This window comes from Thalassophryne amazonica, chromosome 20 (genome assembly GCF_902500255.1).
Source record: "Thalassophryne amazonica chromosome 20, fThaAma1.1, whole genome shotgun sequence".
Lineage (NCBI taxonomy): Eukaryota > Metazoa > Chordata > Actinopteri > Batrachoidiformes > Batrachoididae > Thalassophryne > Thalassophryne amazonica.
Window position 1 is genome coordinate 48,030,310 of NC_047122.1, and position 24,155 is coordinate 48,054,464.

Here is a 24,155-nt window from a genome sequence, read left to right on the forward strand (position 1 = left end):
GACTGTGATACATGGAGACAAGTTAAAACCCCACCCCTCTCTCGCGCGCGCCTGTCTGTGTGTGTGTGTGTTTACCTCTCGCGCGCGCAGAGGGCGTTGGTCCACTGAGTTTACTCAGCACACCGACGCGCCGTCGAGGAGGAAAACTTCACTCTCAACTTTGTACATATGGAAACTTGTGGACTCTTTTAAGTAAGGTAACAAAGTTCTGTTTGGGCTCTTTTGTGTGTGTTTGTGTTTTATCTTTTATTGTGAACGTGGTGAGTGTTTAAATGTGAACAAGTGGTGGCAGGTGTACGCGCTCGTGACTGAAGGAGAACATGTTTTCGAATTCTGTAACTTCTGTCAAAAGGGAGTAAATTAATAATAATACATGACATATAATAAATCTCAGTGTGGCAATGTAGCACTTATGGATTAATGATTTGTGTACTTGTAAAGTTCGTATCCTGCTTGGATAACAGTCTGATGTGCGCATGCGTCAATTATTAGCACACATGCGCGATACCGGGAATTTTGGTATTGATCCGATACCAAGTAAATACAGGCCCAGTATCGCCGATATCAATACTGATACCGATACTTTTTCATATTTAAGCTTCATAGATCCAACGGATCCAAAAGACCTAGGATAGAATTTTGCCAAACATTGTACAATCACTTGCTCAGTTCCGGATCATTGCCAGTTCCGGATCACTGCTGTAGTTTTTTGTGCCGCCGTTTCTCGTAATCAGCACGAATAAGCTAATACTTGGTAGCAATGAAAGATTGATGTTTGGTCTACAAACAACCACAAGCTCAACCGGATCCAGCGTCCTTGTGATCAGCAGAGGAATCAAACATCCCGGTGTCTGCGGTGTGCGCGCTTTTCTGACTCACCTCATTCCTGCAAGTTTTAAAGTACGATCTCTGAAACGTAGCAAAGGTGAGTTAGCCGTTCAGTGTTTTGGTTCTAGAGTGGGAAAATACTTACTAACTTGGGGTAGAAAATGTCAGTGTGTTATGTCTTGCTGTTTAATTGCTGCGCACATTTATCTCCGACGCGAAAATTTGCCAGTTGCGGATCACTGAAGCAGCAGCTTCGTGTCTGTATTGTGAGTCATGTGGACTTTGCGGGTCATCGCAACATCACGAATGGGCATGAATGTGGGGGCTTTACTTTTAATTCGGGAGAACTCTCACCTCCACACTTCATTTTTGCTCGTAAAAACGTATAACGGCGCTTTTCGAAACAAAGTAAATTCTCATTAATAAGTATAATTTCTATCATTTGGTGTTCAAAACACATTCTCAGGCACAGTGTTTATCATTCTGCATTAGAAGGGCTCCAGCCAGATGCCAGGAATGACCCCAAAGTGACACAGAGTGTCATGATCCGGAACTGGCAAAAGTGATCCGTTTCTGGCAAATGTTTGCGCCACACATAATGTGGCTTCACACTTTAAGTAGAAGCGCTACACCACCCATTTTTTCAGCTAAATATCATCCAAATACCCAATACAACAATACACAATAAAGGACATTCAGTTGCATTATGGCTCCGTATAGCGGGACTTTAAAAAAGGTGATCCGGAACTGGGCAACCGTCTGTACGTGACAACAAAATACTTTATTATCACAATCAACATTTTTGTTAAAAAAAATCACTCAACACAACTTAAAACAAAATCTCCTGAGGTAGAGGGCTGACAAACTACAATACAAGGGTGCGCTGCTCCGTGTTGTGTGACACAGCGCAGTGGTGCTCTTACAGACAGAGATAGACTTTGATGAATCTGCGTGCGCAGCAGTCAGTGCGTACAGGAGAGAAAACAAGCTTGAGTATCGATCTTTTTACACGAGGATCGTTCAGTATCAATACCAGCGTTGGTATCGATATTAGGATCGATCCGCCCACCTCTAGTGCGCAGAATATTATAACGTACTGTGATCCAGTTATAGTTTGTTCCATAACAGGAAAAAGCTTACTGTATAGAGGAAGTTTGTTTTTTCTGTTCCTCATTCATTAATGTTTTTAAAACTTTTATTGGATATCGGCACCGTGAGAACTAGTCAGTTCAGTTAAGTTGTTTTAAAAAATGTATGTACATTAAATGTGCATTGTATCAGCTTTATTAGACATTATATATTTGACATGCAGGGATGCTTTAGAAAAAAGGTTAAAAATGTTCTTTAATTCAATTTGTTGATACAACACTGCCAAATTGTAAGTCCCCTCCAAGCACAAAATACTAGAGATCGAGATGCAAGACCTTACTCACTACACAAGCAAGCGCATTGTTGACAGTCAGTTTGAGGAGCGTGCACTGTATCGCTGATCCAACACACTACGGAACCTCCTTGGGTCCTGGATTGCAACCACCCAGAGAGACAGTACGCATCTATTTGCAGCCACAGGGTGAAATGTCCAGATAAGGGAATAGGAGGTGGGACTTCCGTATGAAAATTTCAAGCGCTACGGTGCATCCGGAAAGTATTCACAGTATTCACTTTTTCCACATTTTATGTTACAGCCTTATTCTGAAACAGATTAATTCTTTTTTTCTTTTTTTTTTGCTCAAGATTCTACACACAGTACCCCATAATGACAATGTGAAAAAGTTTTTTTTTTTTTTAAGATTTTTGCAAACTTGTTAAAAAACAACTGAGAAATCACATGTACATAAGTATTCACAGCCTTTGCCATGAACCTCAAAATTGAGCTCAGGTGCATCCTGTTTCCCCTGATCATCCTTAAGATGTTTCTGCAGCTTAATTTGAGTCCAGCTTAATTTGAGTCCACCTGGGGTAAATTCAGTGGATTGTAGAGAAGGTTGAATCTTAGACTGGACTGGGTTGCTTGACGTGAGGACATTTCGCTTCAAATCACAGAAGCGAAACATCCTCACGTCAAGCAACCCAGTCCAGTCGAAGATTCAAGCTTCTCTACTATGGAAACCACCTGGACAACTGAGAGCCTACACACATTCAGTGGATTGGACATGATTTGGAAAGGCACACACCTGTCTACATATAAGGTGCCACAGTTGACAGTGCATGTCAGAACACAAACCAAGCATGAAGTCATAGTAATTGTCTGTAGTCCTCTGAGGCAGGATTGTCTCAAGGCACAAATATGGGGAAGGGTACAGAAACATTTCTGCTGCTTTGAAGGTCCCAGTGAGCACAGTGGCCTCCATCATCTGTAAATGGAAGAAGTTTGACCCACCCAGGACTCTTCTTAGAGCTGACCACCAATCTAAACTGAGTGATCAGGGCAGAATGGTCTTAGTCAGGGAGGTGACCAAGAACACGGTGGTCACTCTGTCAGAGCTCCAGCTTCCCTCTGTGGAGAGAGGAGAACCTTCCAGAAAGACAACCATCTCTGCAGCAATCCACCAATCAGACCTGTATGGTAGAGCAGCCAAACGGAAGCCACTCCTTAGTAAAAGGCACATGGCAGGCCACCTGGAGTTTGCCAGAAGGCACCTGAAGGACTCTCAGATCCTTTTTGGTGTGAATGCCAGGCATCATGTTTGGAGGAAATCAGGCACCATCCCTACAGTGAAGCATGGTGGTGGCAGCATCATGCTGTGGGGATGTTTTTCAGCAGCATGAATTGGGAGACTAGTCAGGATGAGGGAAAGAGAAATGCAGCAATGTACAGAGACATCCTGGATGAAAACCTGCTCCAGAGCATGCTTGAGCTCAGACTGGGGCAACGGTTCATCTTTTAGCAGGACAATGACCCTAAACACACAGCCAAGATATTAAAGGAGTGGCTCCAGGACAACTGTGACCCAGCCAGAGCCCAGACCTGAATCCGATTAAACATCTCTGGAGCGATCTGAAAAATGGCTGTGCACCGACGCCCCCCAACCAGCCTGATGGAGCTTGACAGGTGCTGCAAAGAGGAATGGGCAAAACTGTCCAAAGATAAGTGCGCCAAGCTTGTGGCATCATATTCAAGAAGACTTGAGGCTGTAATTGCTGCCAAAGGTGCATCAACAAAGTATTGAACAAAGGGTGTGAATACTTATGTACATGTGATCTCTTTGTTTTTATTTTTAATGAATTTGCATAAAAAAACAAGAAAAAAAAACCTTTTTATGTTGTCATTAGGGGGGTGTTGTGAGTAGAATTTTGGAGAAAAAATGAATTTACCTCCATCCGGATAAGGCTGTAACATAAAATGTGGAAGAAGTGAAGCGCTGTAATACTTTCAGGATGCACTTTATTGCAATTCTATTTTATTTGACCAATTCATGCTTATTTTATTGTCATTAATTAGGAACAAATGTGCTGTAATCAGTGAATTGGTGCAATGAATGATGACATTCCAAGCACCATTTATCAGAAGCAGTCTAATAATATTTTAAGGCTTTTCCCATTTTTAATAGCAGAATAGTTTTAAAAGTATGATTTCAGATTCAAAGAAAGTGCACTTAAGATAAATGTGTAACTCGAGTGTGAAACAGCTTAAGTAGGAGTGCATGAATAGGTTGCTGGATGACAGCTTTTTTTTGTTTCTGATGATGTCATCCATCACATCTCAGTCCTGAAATTTAAATCGTGTAGAAGTGTGCTAAGTTTATACAGTAGGATGACGTAAACATTAGTGTAAATGCATTGTGAATAAACAGCAGCAACACAGAACATTCTGCAGTGTCTGCCCGTATCAAAATACAATTTGTGACACAATTTGAGTGCAGTTTGAGGATGGGAAAAGAAATTAAGATATACTCTAGGAAGAAATAAGGTATTTATGTACTTTTCCAGCAGTGGAATAACACTAACCTTCTGTAATAGCATGACCACTCTTACATGACGGCTCATATTTGAATGCAAGATGGGCCATTTTTTCTCCCATAGCATCTTAAAATATGTTGTGTTCATATAATAATGTCTACTTCTGCAACACATAATATATTCTAAATATATTCTCTCTGTGGCATTAAGCTTAGAAACTATTCAGTTCTGTGTGTACCTTTCAGTCAGGGATGGAGGCAGAGCGAGACGAGTCTCTTGACCTCAGCCACCTCACAGATGACGAGCAATCCGCCATCCTGCAAGTCTTGCAGCGTGACTTGGAGTTGCGTCATTGTGACGAAGGACGTGTAAGGTCAGGAGGTGACTATTTATGTTTCATTTTTTGCAGTGTATACTGATTAAGTATAACATTTGTTGCAGAGTTCCCTTTCCTGCAGCGGATTGAAGTTTTAGGTTTCTTGAACACAAATTTTGACTACATACAGAAACAGTGTTGGTTGAAAAAAGAAGAAAAAAAAAAAAACCCTGAGTGGGCAATAAGATGATGCCATTCCAACCATGTGTTCATTGACTGGCAGGCTCATTGGAATGTTTGTATAGCTAATACTGCTGTTGGTCGCTGACCATATGGTCAGAGTATTTCATGGATCCTCATAGATATTTTAATTATGACTGTTTTGCTTGTTTTGTTTTATCTGTAAATGGAATAAGTGGCTGGAACATCTTGTTGCTGTTGTAGTATATCAGAAATCTCAAAGTCAAATTTTCGTCGGCAGATTTAATTAAAATTTGTTTTTTCCCCTTGGGCCCAAACAATTTTGGCAGAGAGGTAGGTACATTCTGCCATCAGTCTGTCTGTTTATTGATGTTTCTAGAGTGTATTAAAAAAAAAAACCTAATGTTGCACTTATCAAATCACTTTTGTTTAATCATCTTAACATAATATTATACAATGCATATATATTATAATAGCATTTTCTGCATGCTATTGAATCTTGGGGTCATGCACCTGTTTATGGCTTACATTTTGCTAAGTCAAGGAAAGGTTGATTGATTGATTCCTGGCTAGTCCTGAATGTCAAAAAATTGTTTATATACAACCCCTGGCAATAATTATGGAATCACCGGCCTCGGAGGATGTTCATTCAGTTGTTTAATTTTGTAGAAAAAAAGCAGATCACAGACATGACACAATACTAAAGGTCATTTCAAATGGAAACTTTCTGGCTTTAAGAAACACTATAAGAAATCAGGAAAAATATTGTGGCAGTCAGTAATGGTTACTTTTTTAGACCATGCAGAGGGAAAAAAAATATGGACTCACTCAATTCTGAGGAATAAATTATGAAATCACCCTGTAAATTTTCATCCCCAAAACTAACACCTGCATCAAATCAGATCTGCTTGTTAGTCTGCATCTAAAAAAGGAGTGATCACACCTTGGAGAGCTGTTGCACCAAGTGGACTGACATGAATCATGGCTCCAACACGAGAGATGTCAATTGAAACAAAGGAGAGGATTATCAAACTCTTAAAAGAGGGTAAATCATCACGCAATGTTGCAAAAGATGTTGGTTGTTCACAGTCAGCTATGTCTAAAAGTCTGGACCAAATACAAACAACATGGGAAGGTTGTTAAAGGCAAACATACTGGTAGACCAAGGAAGACATCAAAGCGTCAAGACAGAAAACTTAAAGCAATAAGTCTCAAAATCGAAAATGCACAACAAAACAATGAGGAACGCATGGGAGGAAACTGGAGTCAATGTCTGTGACCGAACGGTAAGAAACCGCCTAAAGGAAATGGGATTTACATACAGAAAAGCTAAACGAAAGCTATCATTAACACCTAAACAGAAAAAAACAAGGTTACAATGGGCTAAGCAAAAGCAATCGTGGACTGTGGATGACTGGATGAAAGTCATACTCAGTGATGAATCTCGAATCTGCATTGGGCAAGGTGATGATGCCTGGAACTTTTGTTTGGTACCGTTCCAATGAGATTTATAAAGATGACTGCCTGAAGAGAACATGTAAATTTCCACAGTCATTGATTATATGGGGCTGCATGTCAGGTAAAGGCACTGGGGAGATGGCTGTCATTACATCATCAATAAATGTGTTGTGTGGGCCGCTGAAGAGGAGGTACTGCTGGCCCATCACCACCAGAGGGTGCCCTGTCTGGAGTGTGGGCTCCAGGCACCAGAGGGCGCTGCCGCCTCACAGGAGCAGCCCGGGTGACAGCTGTCACTTATCGCCTATGACAGCTGTCACCAATCATCTGCTCAGCAGTGGTATATCAGCAGGACGACATCTCCACCTCTTTGCCGAGATATCGCTCTACCTTGAAGGTACTGTTCTCAGCCGACTGTGTTGTCTTTGTCAACATTAACACTTTGTTACTTTTGTGCGTGAAGTAGCAGACATTCTTCCGACGAGAGGAGGAGGTGGTTTTCCCGCCATACGGGTTGCTGGTGCACACGCACCCACCTTTAACTGTTTTTGTTCCTCGCCAGCAGTACCAGATCCGACACGCGGAGGCAGTGGCCACCTGGGAGTTCGGGACTTGGCGGCTCCAGTATTCCCGGGGTTCGGTGGTGGAGGAAATCGTGTGGTTTCCGGTTCTGCTTTGAGACAGACGTCTCTTATCTTCGAGCCTGCCCACGATGACACATTGTGTGAATTGACTTCTTGTCTATTGTTGTAATCTGTTGTGTTTTGTTGTGCTTTTTGTCACAACAGTAAAGCGTTGTTATTGGGCTACCTCCATGTCCGTTCATTTGCGCCCACCTGGTTGTGGGTCCGTGTTCCTACCTTTCCAACATAAATGCACAAGTTTACGTTGTATTTTGGACACTTTTCTTATCCCATTAATTGAAAGGATGTTTGGGGATGATGAAATCATTTTTCAGATGATAATGCATCTTGCCATAGAGCCAAAAAACTGTGAAAACATTCCTTGCAAAAAGACACATAGGGTCAATGTCAATGGCCTGCAAATAGTCCGGATCTTAATCCAATTGAAAGTCTTTGGTGGAAGTTGAAGAAAATGGTCCATGACAAGGCTCCAACCTGCAAAGCTGATCTGGCAACAGCAATCAGATAAAGTTGGAGCCAGATTGATGAAGAGTACTGTTTGTTACTCATTAAGTCCATGCCTCAGAGACTGCAAGCTGTTATAAAAGCCAGAGGTGGTGCAACAAATACTATTGATGTGTTGGAGCGTTCTTTTGTTTTCATGATTCCATAATTTTTTCCTCAGAATTGAGTGATTCCATATTTTTTTCCCTCTGCTTGGTCTAAAAAGTAACCATTACTGACTGCCACAATTTTTTTTTCCTGATTTCTTCTAGTGTTTCTTAAAGCCAGAAAGTTGCCATTTGAAATGACTTTAGTTTTGTGTCATGTCTGTGATCTGCTTTTTTTCTACAAAATTAAACAACTGAATGAACATCCTCCAAGGCCGGTGATTCCATAATTTTTGCCAGGGGTTGTACAAACCCAAATAAGAAGAAGTTGGGATGTTATGGAAAATGCAACTTTTGACTTCTATTTCATTGCAGACTGTATGAACCCAAGATATTTCATGTTTTGTGTGGTGAACTTAAATTCATTTGTTAATATTCATCCACTCTTGCATTTCAAGCCTGCAAGACATTCCAAAAAAGTTGAGACATGGGTAATTTAGGGATAGTAATTAAGTAAAGAATAAATAATATTATTATTATTTAAACGGGTGATGTCAGAAGGGGACGGTCATCCTGTCGTGATTTGGTACAAAAGTGGTATCCACAAAAGACTGAGTTTTGTGAGGAGGAAAGATGCATAAAGGATCTCCAGTTTGACAACAGTTGTTTGAGCAAGTTATTCAAATGTTTAAAATCATGACCAGTCATTCATCAATATCTGATATAACCACATGGGCAAGGGATTACTTTGGTTACTGTGGGGTGCGTCAAGCTTATGGCATCATATTCAAGAAGACTTGAGGTTGTAATCACTGCCAAAGGCGCTTCAACAAAATATTGAACAAAGTGTGTGATTACTTATGTGCATGTGATTTCATAGTTGTTTTTTGTTTTGGCAGAGTTCAAAAATAATGAAGCCAAAGTGTGACATAACCGTCAAAATGTAAAAGTGGTCTTTTTGTGAAATGTTATCATTTTAGGTATGGTTATATATCAGAGTTCATTTCCATTGGTCTCGGTTCAGTCATTGCTAGAAATGATCAGTGCATATATACTATAATGTGCTAGAGCGTAACGCTTGCGACAGCAGTTGGAGGAATCTTCTTTAGTCTGCAGAAGCCTGAAGCAAAGAAATTCTGTCCATTAGTTCCTGGTATTATTGAACAAGTAATATAATTATTCTACTGAAGCAGAGTAGGAGATGTAGCTAAAGTTTTGATACAAATAAATCAAGGATTTATTCTCAGTGTTACGCTTTACCTTGCTTTAGAAACATGATGTTTTTTTCTAGGAAATGACATTTCTGTCTTTACAAAAATGTATTACTGTGTATTAGTATGAAGTACAAACAAACGGACAAAATACAAGGTTATTTCTTTAACATTCAACTTTAAATGATAATGTTAAATATCAATGTCACACAAAATTGATGAAAAAAGTGCTATTTTGGGGGTAAATTTCGTGCATATCTCTGGAACCGTGCGGAATTTTTCCATGAAATTTTCAGTACCTGTCAAAGAGACTATAGGCAACTCACAGATAAATCTGGATGGTCCTAATAAAATAATGGCTTGTTCATGACAAATGCAATGCAAATCAACAGTTAGGCTTCATTATTTTTGAACTAGGCCTTAAAATAAATTTGAAGGGAAAAAAAAAAAAAACTTCTTTCAGGTTTGCATTAAGGGGTGTTGTGAGTAGAATTTTGAGGGGGGAAAAATTAATTTTCTCCATTTTGGACTAAGGCTGTCATATAAAATGTGGAAAAAGTGAAGCACTGTGAATACTTTCCGGATGCACTGTATGTATACATACACGGGGTAGTTGAGAAATTTTGAGCCTGACCCAGAAGTCTGGGAGCATGCACTGGGGTCTCGTGTCACCGCATCCAACATACCTCTGAATTGCCTTTGGTTCTGGATGGACCTATATTTTAACAGTAATAAAATGCAATTATAAATAAACAAGGACATGCAATTACATTTTTCTTAGTCTGCTTGTAATCTATAAAATGAAATGTGTGAACAGATAAGAGTCCAGTCCCTCCACTTCAACATGGTGACTCAAAACCAGTAAGGCACCTTCTGGCCGAGCATGATGTTACATGGCCTGATTCATAGGGTGTGTGTATGGGGGGGGGGGGGGGGGGGGGGGGTGTGTGTGTGACTGGATTGCTTCTGCATAGAAATGTACTGTCAGAGAAATAAAATAGCAGCAGAGTTTATGTTGTAAAATTCAAGTTAAATGGTCACAAGTCTACACCACCCTGCATATGGGATTTTATATGAATGTAGCCGAAGTAGACTTCTTCTATTTCTCTCGATATATGTGTGGTTTTGAAGTTTGAAATAAGCTTGCCAGTTGTCATTTTCTTTCATTTTTAAAGCCTCAGTCTGGTGGTAACCAGTGTTGCCTCTGTTTATTGAAAAAAAAATGTCTAACTACACATACAATAATGATGAAAAGGTAATAAATATCTAACCTTTTAATGAGGTTTGTAATAATTACATATATTTATGTACATATATATAACTTACCCCACGACCCTTAATTGGACAAAGCAGTTGAAGATGTGTGTGTGTGTGTATAACTTAATAAATGCCTTGATGGCATAGAAAAAATTGAAATAGAAATGTTTAGATCATTCAGATTAGATTTTTTGTTGTTGTTGTTATTTCACGTGTGTGTGTGTCAGGGGGAGGGGATGTAATTTGTTGTTTATCTGACACCATGTCAATGCTATAGGCTCCTCCAGCAGATGGAGAGAGATCCAGCACGTCTGCACTCTCAGTCAGGAGCATGGTTCACAGAGGAGCTCAGGAAAAACCATCACAACTGGTCATCAGGTACAGACCTGGTCCACGCCACCATACAAAAGCGGAAATCAAAACGTAAAGGTTAGTATTACTGTGCACATATGCCATCATGTTTGCGTCTATCTGTATGTGTGGATATAGTGCTTGTGAACAAGATAAATTATTAACAGTACTTGATAGACACTGGACACATACACCGTAGGTACACCCTGAGGAGAAGAATACCTGATTAGATTTGAGGTCATTTTGATGAATAGTAAGGAGGACAATTTGTTTTCATTTGAACACAATAATTTAAAAAATTCATGATAGGCCACTTGATACTTGATGAACAGATAAAATTTTAGGGTTTAGTATATTGAATATTTGCATATCAGTGAGGAGAAAAGGATTTTTTTTAAATGGTAAAAAATGGACTGTATTTATGTAGCACTTTTCCGTCTGCATCAGACGTTCAAGGGTGATTCTTAGACTACGGGCACTTATGTCCTTTGATCATATTGTATGAAAAACAGAAAAAAGGGGAAATTTCACACTTTTATAGTTATCTTTACAATGAAAGTGTGTTAAGAAATTTGTTCTAGTAGTCTATGATGACTTTTTCACTTTTTTTCCAGCATCATTATATGCAAATATTGCCATTTTGTGCTTGTCCCACACCCAGACTTTTGATCTTCAATGATAAAAATGAATGGTAAAGAAACGTTTTTTTCTAATGTTTTAAAATATCTCTGAGTAAAATAATCAAAACATAATTGGGGTATTCAGTGTCATACAACTGTTGTGATTTTTTTAAACAAAATGTAGTTGTCCCACACTATTGCCGTAATTTCCACCACAACACTGTAATGTCCCTTTAAACAGTTTGTATGAAAGATTGTTTGGATAGTTTCTATGGAGATAAACAGTGACATCAGAGCACATGTATATAGCGCCAAATCACAACAAACAGTTGCCCCAAGGCGCTTTATATTGTAAGGCAATGGTGTGGTGGAAATTACATTTACAAGGCCAATAGTGCCCGTAGTTAAAGAATCACCCTCAAAGCGATTTACAGTAATGCCTCACATTCACCCCGATGTCAGGGTGCTGCCATACAAGGCGCTCACTACACACCAGGAGCAACTAGGGGATTAAGGACCTTGCCCAAGGGCCCTTAGTGACTTTCCGGTCAGGCTGGGATTTGAACCAAGGATTCTCTGGTCTCAAACCCAACGCTTATCCACTAGACCATCACCTCCCCCAAACAGCCATTACTAAAGAATGCTTTATTATCGTGGCATTATGTTCATAATGTGTATATATTATAGTGACACAAATAAAATGATATATACTAATCTGCAAAGTCAGGTGTAATTTGCATAATTTATTCCAACAGCCACCAGCCAGGAATGTTTGATAAAAAAAATTTCATATTCAGAATGTATTTATAGACAAATATGTTGATTTACAAATTTATGATAATTAGTGTTCTGTTTTGTAAATGCTGCATTTGTATGAAAATTGTAGGGTTATTTTTGTTTTAATGGTGTGAGGACATCCCAGTGATGGCTCTGTGTTTGTTTCCATAAACAGATGTGTACTTGAGTGAAATGTTTAACAGCAAGGCAGCACAAAACATACCCAGTCACAACAACGTGTCTCCTGAGTCAAGCAGAAGATTAGATGGAAACAAAGAAGAGGAGAGAGAAGGGTGAGTGAGACCAGCAGGGGCGAATCCACACGGAAAGGGGGCATGGAGCAGGGCAAGGCAGGGACCCCCCCCCCCCCACACCTCTAGATTAAAGGTCCACTTTTGAAACTTTTTTTTTACTACTACTACTACTACTACTACTTATAATAATAACAATTTCAACAACGAAAATATGTATAGAGAATTTAAATGCTAGAAAAATGTTAGAAAGAATTTAATAGTTACATTTATAAACAATGTGGGTTATAAATTGCAAGTTTTACTGTTCCAGTGATGTCAACAGTTAAATATGAGGTCAAGAAAGACTGACTTTGTTTTATTTTTATAAAACAAGTATTTATGTTTATTCAAGTCAAGAAAGGGTGACTATAAAGTGAGCATTGGCAAAATGGGTTGTCATTTTTGTGGCGGGGTGGGGGGGGGGGTGTTGTCGGCAGCCGCTGAAAGTAACTAATAAAGTAACAAATAATCTAACTTAGTTACTTTTAAAATTGAGTAATCAGTAAAGTAACTAAGTTACTTTTTCAAGGATTAATCAGTAATTGGATTACTTTTTCAAAGTAACTCTGGCAACACTGGTTGTATGTGCTGTATGTGATTAGGCCCCCATAAAATAAAACCCATTAATTTATCATTCCCGCCGGCATGCCAAAATTGGCCCACATCATTTTTTTTTTTCTTTTTCTTTTGGCGAATTTCATTGACGGTGGTACAGCTGGTGCAAGAACCAGCACGTCTGCTAGGTGGTGAGTATGGTTTGGCCAAAGACGGCCACTGACAACCACACAATCAGTGGCTCTGTCTCACTCACACACAGTATGCATTTTTATCACGCTACTAGTGTGCAGTACACTGACGGTATTCAACATGGAAACAAGATTTATTTTAAAAATATCTGATATTTTCAGTTCCTCACTTGGTATGCAGGTGCTGTACGTGTCGTTTTTCAGGTTTGAATTGATGTATGTACCTGTTTTTAAGAAATAATAATAATAAAAAAAAAAAAATCCGCCTGCCCTCACCACTTTTTGTGATATCAAGGATGATAAACTGTTTTTTTTTTAATGGGGCCTTATAATTTCCACTTGTTTTTTTTTTGTCTCAGGAATGCAGAACTTACAAGATGTACAGCTTCACCCAGAACAAAGAATCTTGATGTAAAGGTGTGTGCTTGCGTGCATGTGTGTGCGTGCCTGCGTGTGTGCACATTGATTTATTTTGTCTGTGGTTGAGGGGGGAAAAATTAACTTAAAAAAATCCTTTTATTCAGTGTCATCAGAATGGAAATATTTCCACATCATGCAAAGGTATGAAAATTTCTCTCAGACCGGCTCGGTGTCCCTCTACATCTTTTAGTAGTATTACTAACTCATCATTCTGCTCTTCTAGAATGTGAAGGAAAAATTAACGGCTACATAGAAGAAACAGAGGTAATTGGAACACACACTGAAAACCACAGTTACAGTCTGATTCAGTGTCACTGGGTTTGGTTCCTTGGACTTCTCCTGCAAGGACACTTTTTTCTAAAACTGAACTCAAATAGTCTCTCCGATTTTTGAAACAGTCAGTCAGTTTAATATTTGCTATTTAAAAAAAATGCCATTTTGAGTTATAATCAGTAAACCGCTGTGTGTGTGTGTGTGTGTGTGTGTGTGTGTGTGTGTATTCAGGATGACTGTGAAGGACACAGTGGAGAAACTGACTCTGTGCGCAGCAGCTTGACAGAACCGGATCTGTCCTCTCTGAAAACCACCGGCTCTGTCAGCAGTGTTCAATCCAACCACACGGTATGTATGTATGTACGTAAACAACCATCCAGGACTCGAAGTATCTCAGCACACGTAGAAACTGCCGTGTGTTTTGTGCATCTGTGTTTTTAGCTCAGCGGTAGCATGATGAGCCTGTTTAGCTCAGGGGATTTTGGAGTGGTGGAGGTGAGGGGCCGCATCCAGTTTTCATTGGTCTACGACACACAGAAGGAGGAGCTGCAGGTCAGAGTATACTGCTGCGAGGACCTCGCGTCAGCACGGAAGAACCGCTGTGATCCGTGAGTGACGGTGCATTTGTAATTTTGATACCACAGTGTCATTACCCCGAATATAAAATCAGTCCAAAAATGTATAGGTAGGTCCATATATATTTGGCCATTGATGAAATTTTGGTTATTGTAGATGTTTGGAATTTGATATTAGACCATGTACATATGAAACATATGGAAATCAGCTCTAGTCCTTCTGTCTCTCACTGACCAGGTAGGTCTGTGGATAGAAAGTTGGATTACAATATGTAGATCTATGTTCCATTCCCAGTCATGCCACTTGTCTGTGTTTTGGGACAAGACACTTCATCTAGATTAGATTAGATAGAACTTTATTGATCCATTGGGAAGACTCCCTCAGGGAAGGAGGTGTTATAATGCTCCATCTTTTCTCCTGTAGCTGTCCTTTGCTTCCCTCATGCAGAGTTTCATCTCCCACTGTGCTGCCTTCATTACCTCCATGTCTCTGCTCCTGAAGGCAGCCTTCTTCCTGTTGAGGACAGCTTTGACTTCCCGCGTTACCCATGGTTTGTTGTTAGGGTAACAGCGGACGATCTTGGTTGGGCAGACCACGTCTGCACAGAAGTTAAGATAATCCATCAGGCAGTGTGTCAGCCTTTCTTTGTCCTTACCATGCTGGTTGATCAGCTCATCCCAGACTGTGGTGTTGTAGCAGTCTCTCAGGGGACTGCCCTGTCCTGGTCCATCTAGCTGTAAGTGGGTACCAGCCTTTGCTGGAAAGGTAACCTGTAATGGACTGGCATTCTATCCTGGGGGACTTGTAGGCTCTCATTTACTTCACTTTATGGATTCCGGGGATAAGCACTGAACCCACCCAGCTGTTAAATTGCTCAACAGCCCATTACACAACTACTCTGTCTTTCTTAAAAATGGGTGATCACTGTCAAAAAGCAGTGCATTTCTTACACTGGTCACCCAACTGTAATTACCCTTAAATTAAAGCGAGCAGGGTGCAGTATGAGTTCATATTTCTCATTTACTTTATCTTCACCATGCTGTGATAGACAGATAAAATAAAATGGTCAATGTCAGAATTAATATGGATCTACTCTATGTACATGTTTCACAGATACGTTAAAACCTATCTCTTGCCGGACAAGTCAAGCCACAGTAAGAAGAAAACTTCAATCAAGAAGACCCTGAACCCAGTCTATGATCAGACTCTCAGGGTGAGACAAGTTTATTTATATCAGTTCATAGAAAGCCTGTCCACTATTTCTGATGCAGCTTTATTTTGCTTGTCCTGCAACATGCACCTCTGTTACTGCTACATGATAAAAAGACAGAAAGGTAGACCCGATACTGGGCGATTTACTATGTGTGTGTGTATGTTTTGACAGAAGTGCTTTATTATTTTAACATTTGTTAAAATAAAAAATGCCATACCATGAAAAAGTGTATCTTTCCGATCACTTTTTTTCCACATTTGTAACATTTAGTTGTCTCGTGTTCACAGCCCATGTAAATGCAAAATACTGCTTTTTACTGACAGTTTTGAATATTGAAGGAAAAATTTTATTTGAGACCTGGACTTACGTGAGCAAGTCACTTCCATTTTATCTAATCAAATAAAAGAAGAACCCAGGAAAGTTCTAATGGAGTTGCAGGGTTGCTGGACAAAGGTGTTTGGTGATACTGATACCACTGCAGGAGAACAAAAGTTGGAAGTCTTCAGGGCTCTGGTGGTTCCTGTCTTACTGTACAGTTATGAGTCTTGGATCCTAACTCTCTCAGGATCCTTGACTTTGTATCAAGTGAATGGTTACTTTGGGAGATTCAGATGAGACACAATATTTGCATTGTGACTGAATGTTTAATATGACATTATAGCCATGTGCCTCAGTTGCTGTGGTCCTCAGCAACTGGAAAAAACCAAGTGGCTTCTCACATATCACCTGACTGCAGCAGATTAATGGCTGCTTTCAGGAGGTGGGGATGGACTAGTGGGCTGTTGGGTGGTTGTCATCCAGGATACAAAGCCATTCTATAATACGGTGGCTGTGGTGATGCCCAGCACCACTAAATGCTCCTGGACTTGACATGAATCGGATAACCACATCATTTAGATTGAGCATGATTATAGTTAACCTGCCCAGATTTAATCAGTGACATCACTGTTTGTGATAAGCAGACCTATTGTTTTTCATTATTCAGGGAGTTAGGTGATCTGCTATATATATAATATATATTTTACAGTGCATCTGGAAAATATTGCACTGCACTTTTTCCACATTTTTTTATGTTGCAGCCTTACAGCCTGGCGTACTGTCCTGGATGCCAGGCTCTGTGTGTATTAACATTTTTAACCACAATCACATGAAAAGCACAATTATGCTGTCTTGAATGTCTCATAAATTTGTTGTACTTATTGTAAACAAAACAAAACAAAAAACTATAAGGTTGATCTTATATTGTGCTCCTGTAAAATATGCGTAACTGTTTATGTTGAATGTTCAGTATAAAGTGCGCGTGGCAGAGCTGCGGAGTCGGACTTTGAACCTGTCTGTGTGGCACGCTGAGCCCCTGCGGAAGAACGTGTTCCTGGGAGAGGTGGAGGTGTCTCTGGGCCTCTGGGATTGGACCTTCACACAGCCGCTCTGGCTGGACTTGCAAGCACGAGTAAGGAAGAGCACACGCAAATCCACTCTCTCATAATCGAACACACAAACATCGCATTTGCCTATTGACAAATATCTACATAAACTAGAGCTACACACAATGGTTTGCTGTGTCCATGTGCGTAACAGCTGAGTGTTTGTTCTGTCTGGGGAAAGCTGAAGGAAGAAGAAGACATGCTGTGAATATCAACGAAGGATTTACGTAACCTTAATCTTGCTCCTCCTCCTGTCTCCTTCCACATTGCTTCCTCTGCCTCTGTCTTTTTAAATTTTCTGCCCCCTCCCTGCACAGGTTCATGTGAGTCCAGACTCCATTAGTAGTCGAGGGACAATCCTGCTCTCTATTAAGTTCATCCCAGAGGGATTTGATGGTCAGTGGTACATTGCACACGTCACGGACTGTGGATTCTACCTCGCTCACTTGCGTCTCATGCGTTTTGTGTGGATGTGTTTTCAGGTGGTGGTTTGCCTCTCACAGGAGAGCTTCACATATGGCTTCGGGAGGCGCAGTGTCTCTTGTCCATCAAAGGTGGCCCTATGGACTCTTTTGTCAAATGGTATACCAGCACAATTTAACAACACTCAATGTGTAATTATCCCCTCCAACTTTAAAGGGGTCATATTATGCACCTTTTCAGCACACTCTTGTATAGACCACCAGTTGTCCCAGAAAGTGTCTTAAAGTTTGGAGCCCAAAATATCTTGTATACACTAAGATGATGCATGCTAAAAAAGTTAAGCAAATTTTACAGTCTGAGAAAGACTTGTACCTGGACCTGTCACAACAAATGAGAAAGACCTGCTGTTTGCCACACCCCTCTCTTTCAAGAGAAGGGACTCTGTGTCTCAACAGACCATTGTTACATTGTTCGGCATGTGCACACGGAGTACTCCACAAGTCGCTTATGAAGAACACCGTGGGGAGCCTTTTACATGGAGCATGCATCCACCGTCTAAATACACAGACATGACTGAACCTATGGATAACACTGTGACAAATGCCTGTAACTGGCCCAAAGAAAGGTGGACACAGTCCCTTAAACATATACCATCTGTGTGTACATTTTTCTAGCTTTATTCCTAAAAATCATTCAGTATTACAACCCCAATTCCAATGAAGGTTTTTGGCACGTGCTGCCTACAAAAAGGATTGTTTGGGGGTTTGTTGTCATGAAGTCTACAACCCCAATTCCAGTGAAGTTGGGATGTTGTGTAAAATGTAAATAAGAACAGAATACAATGATTTGCAAATCCTCTTCAACCTATATTCAATATGCAAATCAGTGATACAGTGATTTGCAAATACAATGATTTGCAAATCATTGTATCCTGTTTTTATTTACATTTTACACAACGTCCCAATTTCATTGGAATTGGGGTTGCACAACAGTAAAAATAGATTGTGTGAAACTACATTTAATGTTTTGATTCAAATGTGCTTTGCACAAATGATAGCTGTGTTTGGGAGGAAAGCTGGAAAAACAGTGATGTTTTCCATGAGGAAGTCTTGTCAGTCAGATGGCAGGCCATTATAAAAAATGTAATGTTCCATTCATTTATCAAAAACATTAACGTGTACTGTTCCAGTCGTCATGAAATAGAAACACTAACTCCATATTTTTCAAGCGTTTCAAAACAGTAAAACATGCACTGAAAGTAGCTGAACGTCTGGCTGAGGACGCAGTTTACTTTCGTTTTGAGGCGAGTTGCCAGGTCTGCACTCTATAAACCAGCCTGAAAGGCAAGCCAGATTAAGTTGTTTGATCCTGTTTATCACTTTTGTGGATCGTGGGCGATCATAGTACAACAATGCCCTATGAAATAAGCTGAGAGAGTATCTACTCGTATGTGTTTTGGACGAATAGGCAATTCACCCCCCCCATGCTGACAGTGGAGGAGGGAGCGCAAGGTTAGTCACGCGGGATTTACACACTACTGAGCATGTTCATTGAGAATGCGACAACAGGTTGTTCAGGGGCCACATCTCTCAAAGGCTGCGTTCTACGAAGATCTGACCTTCCAAAACTGTGGAGGCCAAACAAATCATTCTGAAATAAGAATGTCTAGCTCACGGAGCATTTTATGATTCCATCATTATCTTATTCCACCCCTACCCCCTGTCACCTATCAAATTTGGCAGTTATACAGAAAAAGCAAGTGTAGTGGGCAAAACCCAGAGATTAATCATCATTTTCAATACTTATTTGTACTTATAAACATTACTTACAATTGTACATATGGAGTCTAAAATTGTCCTTTTTAAAAAATATATTATTTTAATCTACCAACCATTTTGTCTTAAAAAGATATAAAAATAAAAATGTGCAGTGACTCTTGGGATAGTTTAGGCCATGAAGGCTTCATGTGTTGAATCCTTTGTTTTTGGGAGAAAGAAGCTGCTTTCATTAGCCACAGGCCTTTCAAAGTGAGACATCCCAGTCTTGCCAATTATGGCTCACATGGTCGACGAATGCGACCTTCGAAGGATGCAGCTCCTGAATTGAAACAAAGCCTTGGTATCTAAGAAAGACCATGTGACCAGTTTAGTTGGGCGTGTGTCATGGAACCTGCCTCGCATTATTTCACATAAATCTAAAACAAGCTGTTTTAGGTCTAAAACTGACTTAGAGCATGGTACTTTTTACATGCACAGACGCAGCATTGTTGGATTTTGAGGATACTTAACATGAAAGCCCAACCATATTTTACTCTAAAGCTGATTTTTAGACAATAAGGCACCATTAATTCATCGGTTGAGTCAGCATTGCTTTGTGAAACCACCTCTGATTCCTTGATGAAATGCAACAAACTGGACTTTGTACGGTGTAAAGCAAACTTATTTGCTTAATTTACAATTTTCAAGATCCGCCGCCATCTTGAAACCAAGACTTCCGGTTAGTGAGCCTCTCGCTCCGGTGTTTTGTGCCATTTGAAACACCTGCTCAGCTGTCAGATTTCCAGAGAGTGAAATGGCCACTGGAGGCGAATTCCACGCCGTATTGTAAAGTAATTTTGTTGTCGTTGTTAACCCACAAGGAATGAGAAGGCGCGCTGCAGTGGTGTGAATATCGATCTAAAGTCGCAGTCAAGTGGCACTAACGAAGGACACTGAAGACAAAACTAAACAATAAATCTGGACTGACGTTGAGTTTCAGAGACATCATTTAACTGTTATCCAGCTTTGTTCCTGTACGAATCCTGACGACAACTTCAACTTGTCCGTATTCCATTTTGCATTCTGTCTTGATGGTTCCTCCTGACGGACTTCTGCTGAGGAGCTTCTTTCAGAGACTGTTCGTCAGTGTGGTCCCGGTGTGAGAGGAGTGCTGAACCCCTCACGCCAACCACATAGAGACAGCAGCCGGACGAATAGCAAACTGTGGGTGCCCAGCCGCCGCTGTTATGACACCACACGGAGCGGCTGACTGATCGAAGCCAGTTAAACGATGTCTCCGAAAGTCAACGTAGGTCCAGATTTCTTTTTCATTTTGGCTTCAGTGTCCTTTGTTAGTGCTGTGTGACCAGGGCTTTACATTTGTTGCTAGGAAAGTTCAATGACCAAAATACCAACATTCTGGGCGCAATGAACATCTTTTCACTTTTATTTGATTTCTTTGTGCAACTGACATTGTTATTCAAGCATTCAAAAGCCTATTCCTACCGCCACACAACTCCAACCACACACAAAGTTTTTTGACAGTTCTTGTTATTGAAAGAAACCGCATCTCCCTAACCGGATAGAGTTGTGATGTCATCACGCATGCACGTAGACACTGTTGAAAATTGTCCATTTCTTTCATGCTACTTTTACAAACAATCTAGGAACAGATGTTAGCCACCTAAACAGGGTATTTTGTGTTCCAAATTTGCATGTGAACCTGCATTCAAACCAACCTGCATTTCCACCAGACATGTAAATATAGTCACATTTTCAATGGCGGATTTCTGGTTTGCCACACAGTTAACTTGTTTTGTCTTTACACCCACAAGTTATATACTGCCAGATGCCAGTAAGCAGAGCAGTCAGAAGACGCGGGTGGTGAAGCGCTCATTTAGCCCGACCTACAACCACACCATGGTGTATGATGGCTTCCACACCAGCGACCTGAGAGAGGCCTGTGCTGAGCTAACAGTGTGGTACCGGGAAGGGATGAAGACACACGTTCTAGGAGGAATTCGCTTGAGCTGTGGTACTGGTGAGAGTCCATATGCTGCATGCACAAATTGTAATTTGCTATGCAATTGTTATATTGTCCTCCTGGTTTGTGTTGGTATATACGGTGCATTCGGAAAACATACACAATGCTTCACTTTTTCCACATTTTATTTTACAGCCTTATTCCAAAATGGAGCAAATCATTTTTCCTGCCAAAATTCTACACACAATACCCCATAATGACAATGTGAAAAAGTTTTAGATTTTTGCAAAATTCCTAAGTTATAGAAGTCATAAAAACACATGAACAGATTTCTGAGAAATTTCGTGGTGGTGGATTTTTTTTTTCTTAGTGTCACCTAGTAATTTCCTTATTTGTACATTGGTGTTACAGTGCTCCCATCTGCACTTCAGCTTGATTAAAGGCATAAATTATACTGTTGGCGCTTGGCTGATAATTTCAAAAGACATTATCAGTTGAAGTACATTTCTTTGTAAATCCTGTTTGTAAAACTCAGCGACAGTGCAGTGTTCATTATGTAAAGTTGACTAAAATATGCAAGTAAAAAACAAAACTCATTTACTGCCATGCTCAGAATTTAAATCAAAGGACCACATACATAATATGTGAAACCAGACATCAAAACAAACATTTTTGTAGTCATGGAGTAATGGCTAAGAGTAATAGAGTTGTGTAATTGATAAAACAGACAAAACCCCCAATAATATACAAGCATTCACAGAGTCGCAGCAGTTTAAACAACATAGAGAAACCACATGCCAACAAGTCCAAATGAACATTATACTACCAAAATGTATTTTTTAATGTTTTTCATCATGTTAATAAGAGACTGCACGCATGAGACCCTGAAAACTTGCTAAAACAAATATTCCGTGTCTGCTACGTTTAACCTGCGTGGAATTTAATAAACGCAAACCGAATTTCAGACATATGTATTAGTCTGGAACAAACTGGACAAACAGTGTTGTAAAGGACAATAAGCAGGATGTTAAAGAGCAAACTTCACTTTCCCCCAGAACAACATGAACAAGAAGCGATTGTGGCTCACAGCATTTCCCATTGAAAATAATGGAGAAATAACCTGAGCTTCTCGCATGTTTACATAAAACAAACACAATAACAATGTCTAAAAACCCAGATAATATATTCACAAGAGTTTTAGGCACAATATACAAAGAGTTTGATGTTGCAATGTTAATACTGTTGTCAGTGTGCAGCTGTTAAAGTGCAGCCTTATCAGACTGACCCAGTGTTAATGTAAACTGTACATAGTTTTGTGAGATTTGAAACCTCAATAGGGCGAATGCAGCTGCGCATTTGGTAAGGGGTTGGTAAAGTTGGGCCTTACTTGTATGCAGCACCTTGAGGCAACTTTGTTGTGATTTGGCGCTATATAAAAATGAAATGAATTGAGTGCATTTGAGAGCTCAGACTGTTTCTTTGACCTCAAAAATTCCCTGAATTGAGACAGTCTGGAGATTGCATAACTAGTTTATTACACAAATGGTTACATAGCCCATCTGAGCCCGGCTGTTCTCACCTCCTTCTATACAGGAACAATAGAGAGTGTACTAACCATTAGTATCTCTCTGTGGCATGAAAGTAGCAGCTTTGCAGACAGGAATATACTAGGGAGGGTCATGAGGGCAGCAGAGAAGATTATTAGGGCCAGGCTGCCAACCATTGGTGAACTGGTAGAACAGCACTGCTTGTCCAGAGCAAGAAGGACAGGGACACTTCACATCCCTTTAACAAACTGTTTTCCCTCCTGCCTTCAAGTAAATGGTATGGTAGCCTGAGGTGCAAAACACGCAGATTCAGGCACAGCTTTTACCCAACCACCATAACGCAGTTAAATACAAATCAATAGAAAGAACTGTGCAATGTAGGTTATAGAATACAGTGTAGCATCTGGTAGCAACTTTATCCTTGTAGCATCTTCATATGTACAATATCCTGTGTCCTTTATTTATTATGTATATACAAAGACAGTTATCGATATTTTTTTTTTCTTCAAAACCCTATTTATCACTGTCACAGACCTTGGACTTTTATTGTGCTTTTATTCTGTTTTTTATCTGTTCGTGCAGTACATCGATATTTTGTTCTGTGACGGCATCAGTGATTTTTTTTTTTTTTTTTTTTTTTTACTGAATGACAAAAACAAGTCTACAGCATATGATGATCTGTGTGGCAATAGCAAATAAATAATTGTTTTTAATTGCAGGTCAAAGTTACGGTGAAGCTGTGAGCTGGATGGACTCCACAGAGGAGGAGATTGGTGCGTGGACCTCTATGATCAAAAGCCCAAACCACTGGATAGAAGCAGCTCTTCCAATCAGAACTAACCTTTCCCATCGGGCCGAATGACTTGGACAATAAATCACACTGCAGCATACACATTAATGTTTGGACTGAACAGGAATTGTCACACGACACCCTTTCTCTGTCTTCCACATATGCACAAAGGAATCAGGTTTTGGTGTAGAAATAGCATTTTTAGTTCTTGAAACATATCTGTGTGCTTTTCACATGTATTTGTGTTGGTTCAAGATGTTTGTCTGACAAAAGTGCCATTGATTTTTCTGTAAAATATCAAAATCTGTCTGAATCTTATTTTATGGACTTATTTTATCCACCAAATTAAGAAAAATTTTATTTTTCTTAAATGATGTATGTCCAAATTCTTTGTTTTTTTGTCTATGCCAGAAATATATACAAGTACATAATTACTTTATGTATGTGTCATGTGAATATTAATAAAATATTTGTCCTGAGCTCATAATCTGTGCACTTAATTAAACTGAGAAAAGGTTTTTGAAATGATGCATGTCTAAATTCTTCCATTTTTTTT

General features: G+C 39.9%; 1 protein-coding gene across 5 annotated transcripts; it reads left to right on the forward strand.

Moving 5' to 3' along the window:
* The first annotated feature begins 62 nt into the window (after positions 1-62).
* On the forward strand, positions 63-24,082 carry sytl1 (synaptotagmin-like 1). Of its 5 annotated transcripts, none has more exons than XM_034160108.1 (15): positions 63-197; positions 4,978-5,101; positions 10,683-10,834; positions 12,329-12,446; positions 13,552-13,609; positions 13,717-13,753; positions 13,836-13,876; positions 14,117-14,233; positions 14,327-14,493; positions 15,575-15,674; positions 16,963-17,124; positions 17,416-17,494; positions 17,581-17,680; positions 21,114-21,319; positions 23,529-24,082. In XM_034160108.1, the coding sequence occupies exons 2-15, from the start codon at positions 4,980-4,982 to the stop codon at positions 23,669-23,671; spliced, it is 1,602 nt and encodes a 533-aa protein (XP_034015999.1). In that variant the 5' UTR covers positions 63-197; positions 4,978-4,979; the 3' UTR covers positions 23,672-24,082. The 5 variants fall into 5 exon arrangements, with proteins under 5 accessions (XP_034015999.1, XP_034016002.1, XP_034016001.1 ...); XM_034160111.1 differs by having other exon boundaries at positions 10,683-10,828; XM_034160110.1 differs by having other exon boundaries at positions 105-192.
* The last annotated feature ends 73 nt before the right edge of the window (positions 24,083-24,155 follow it).

Coding starts and splice junctions, on each gene's coding strand:
- sytl1 (XM_034160108.1), top strand. CDS start 4,980: ATGGAGGCAGAGCGAGACGAGTCTCTTGACCTCAGCCACCTCACAGAT. Junction 14,494..15,574: donor CGGAAGAACCGCTGTGATCC/GTGAGTGACGGT, acceptor CATGTTTCACAG/ATACGTTAAAACCTATCTCT. Junction 21,320..23,528: donor TCGCTTGAGCTGTGGTACTG/GTGAGAGTCCAT, acceptor TTTTAATTGCAG/GTCAAAGTTACGGTGAAGCT.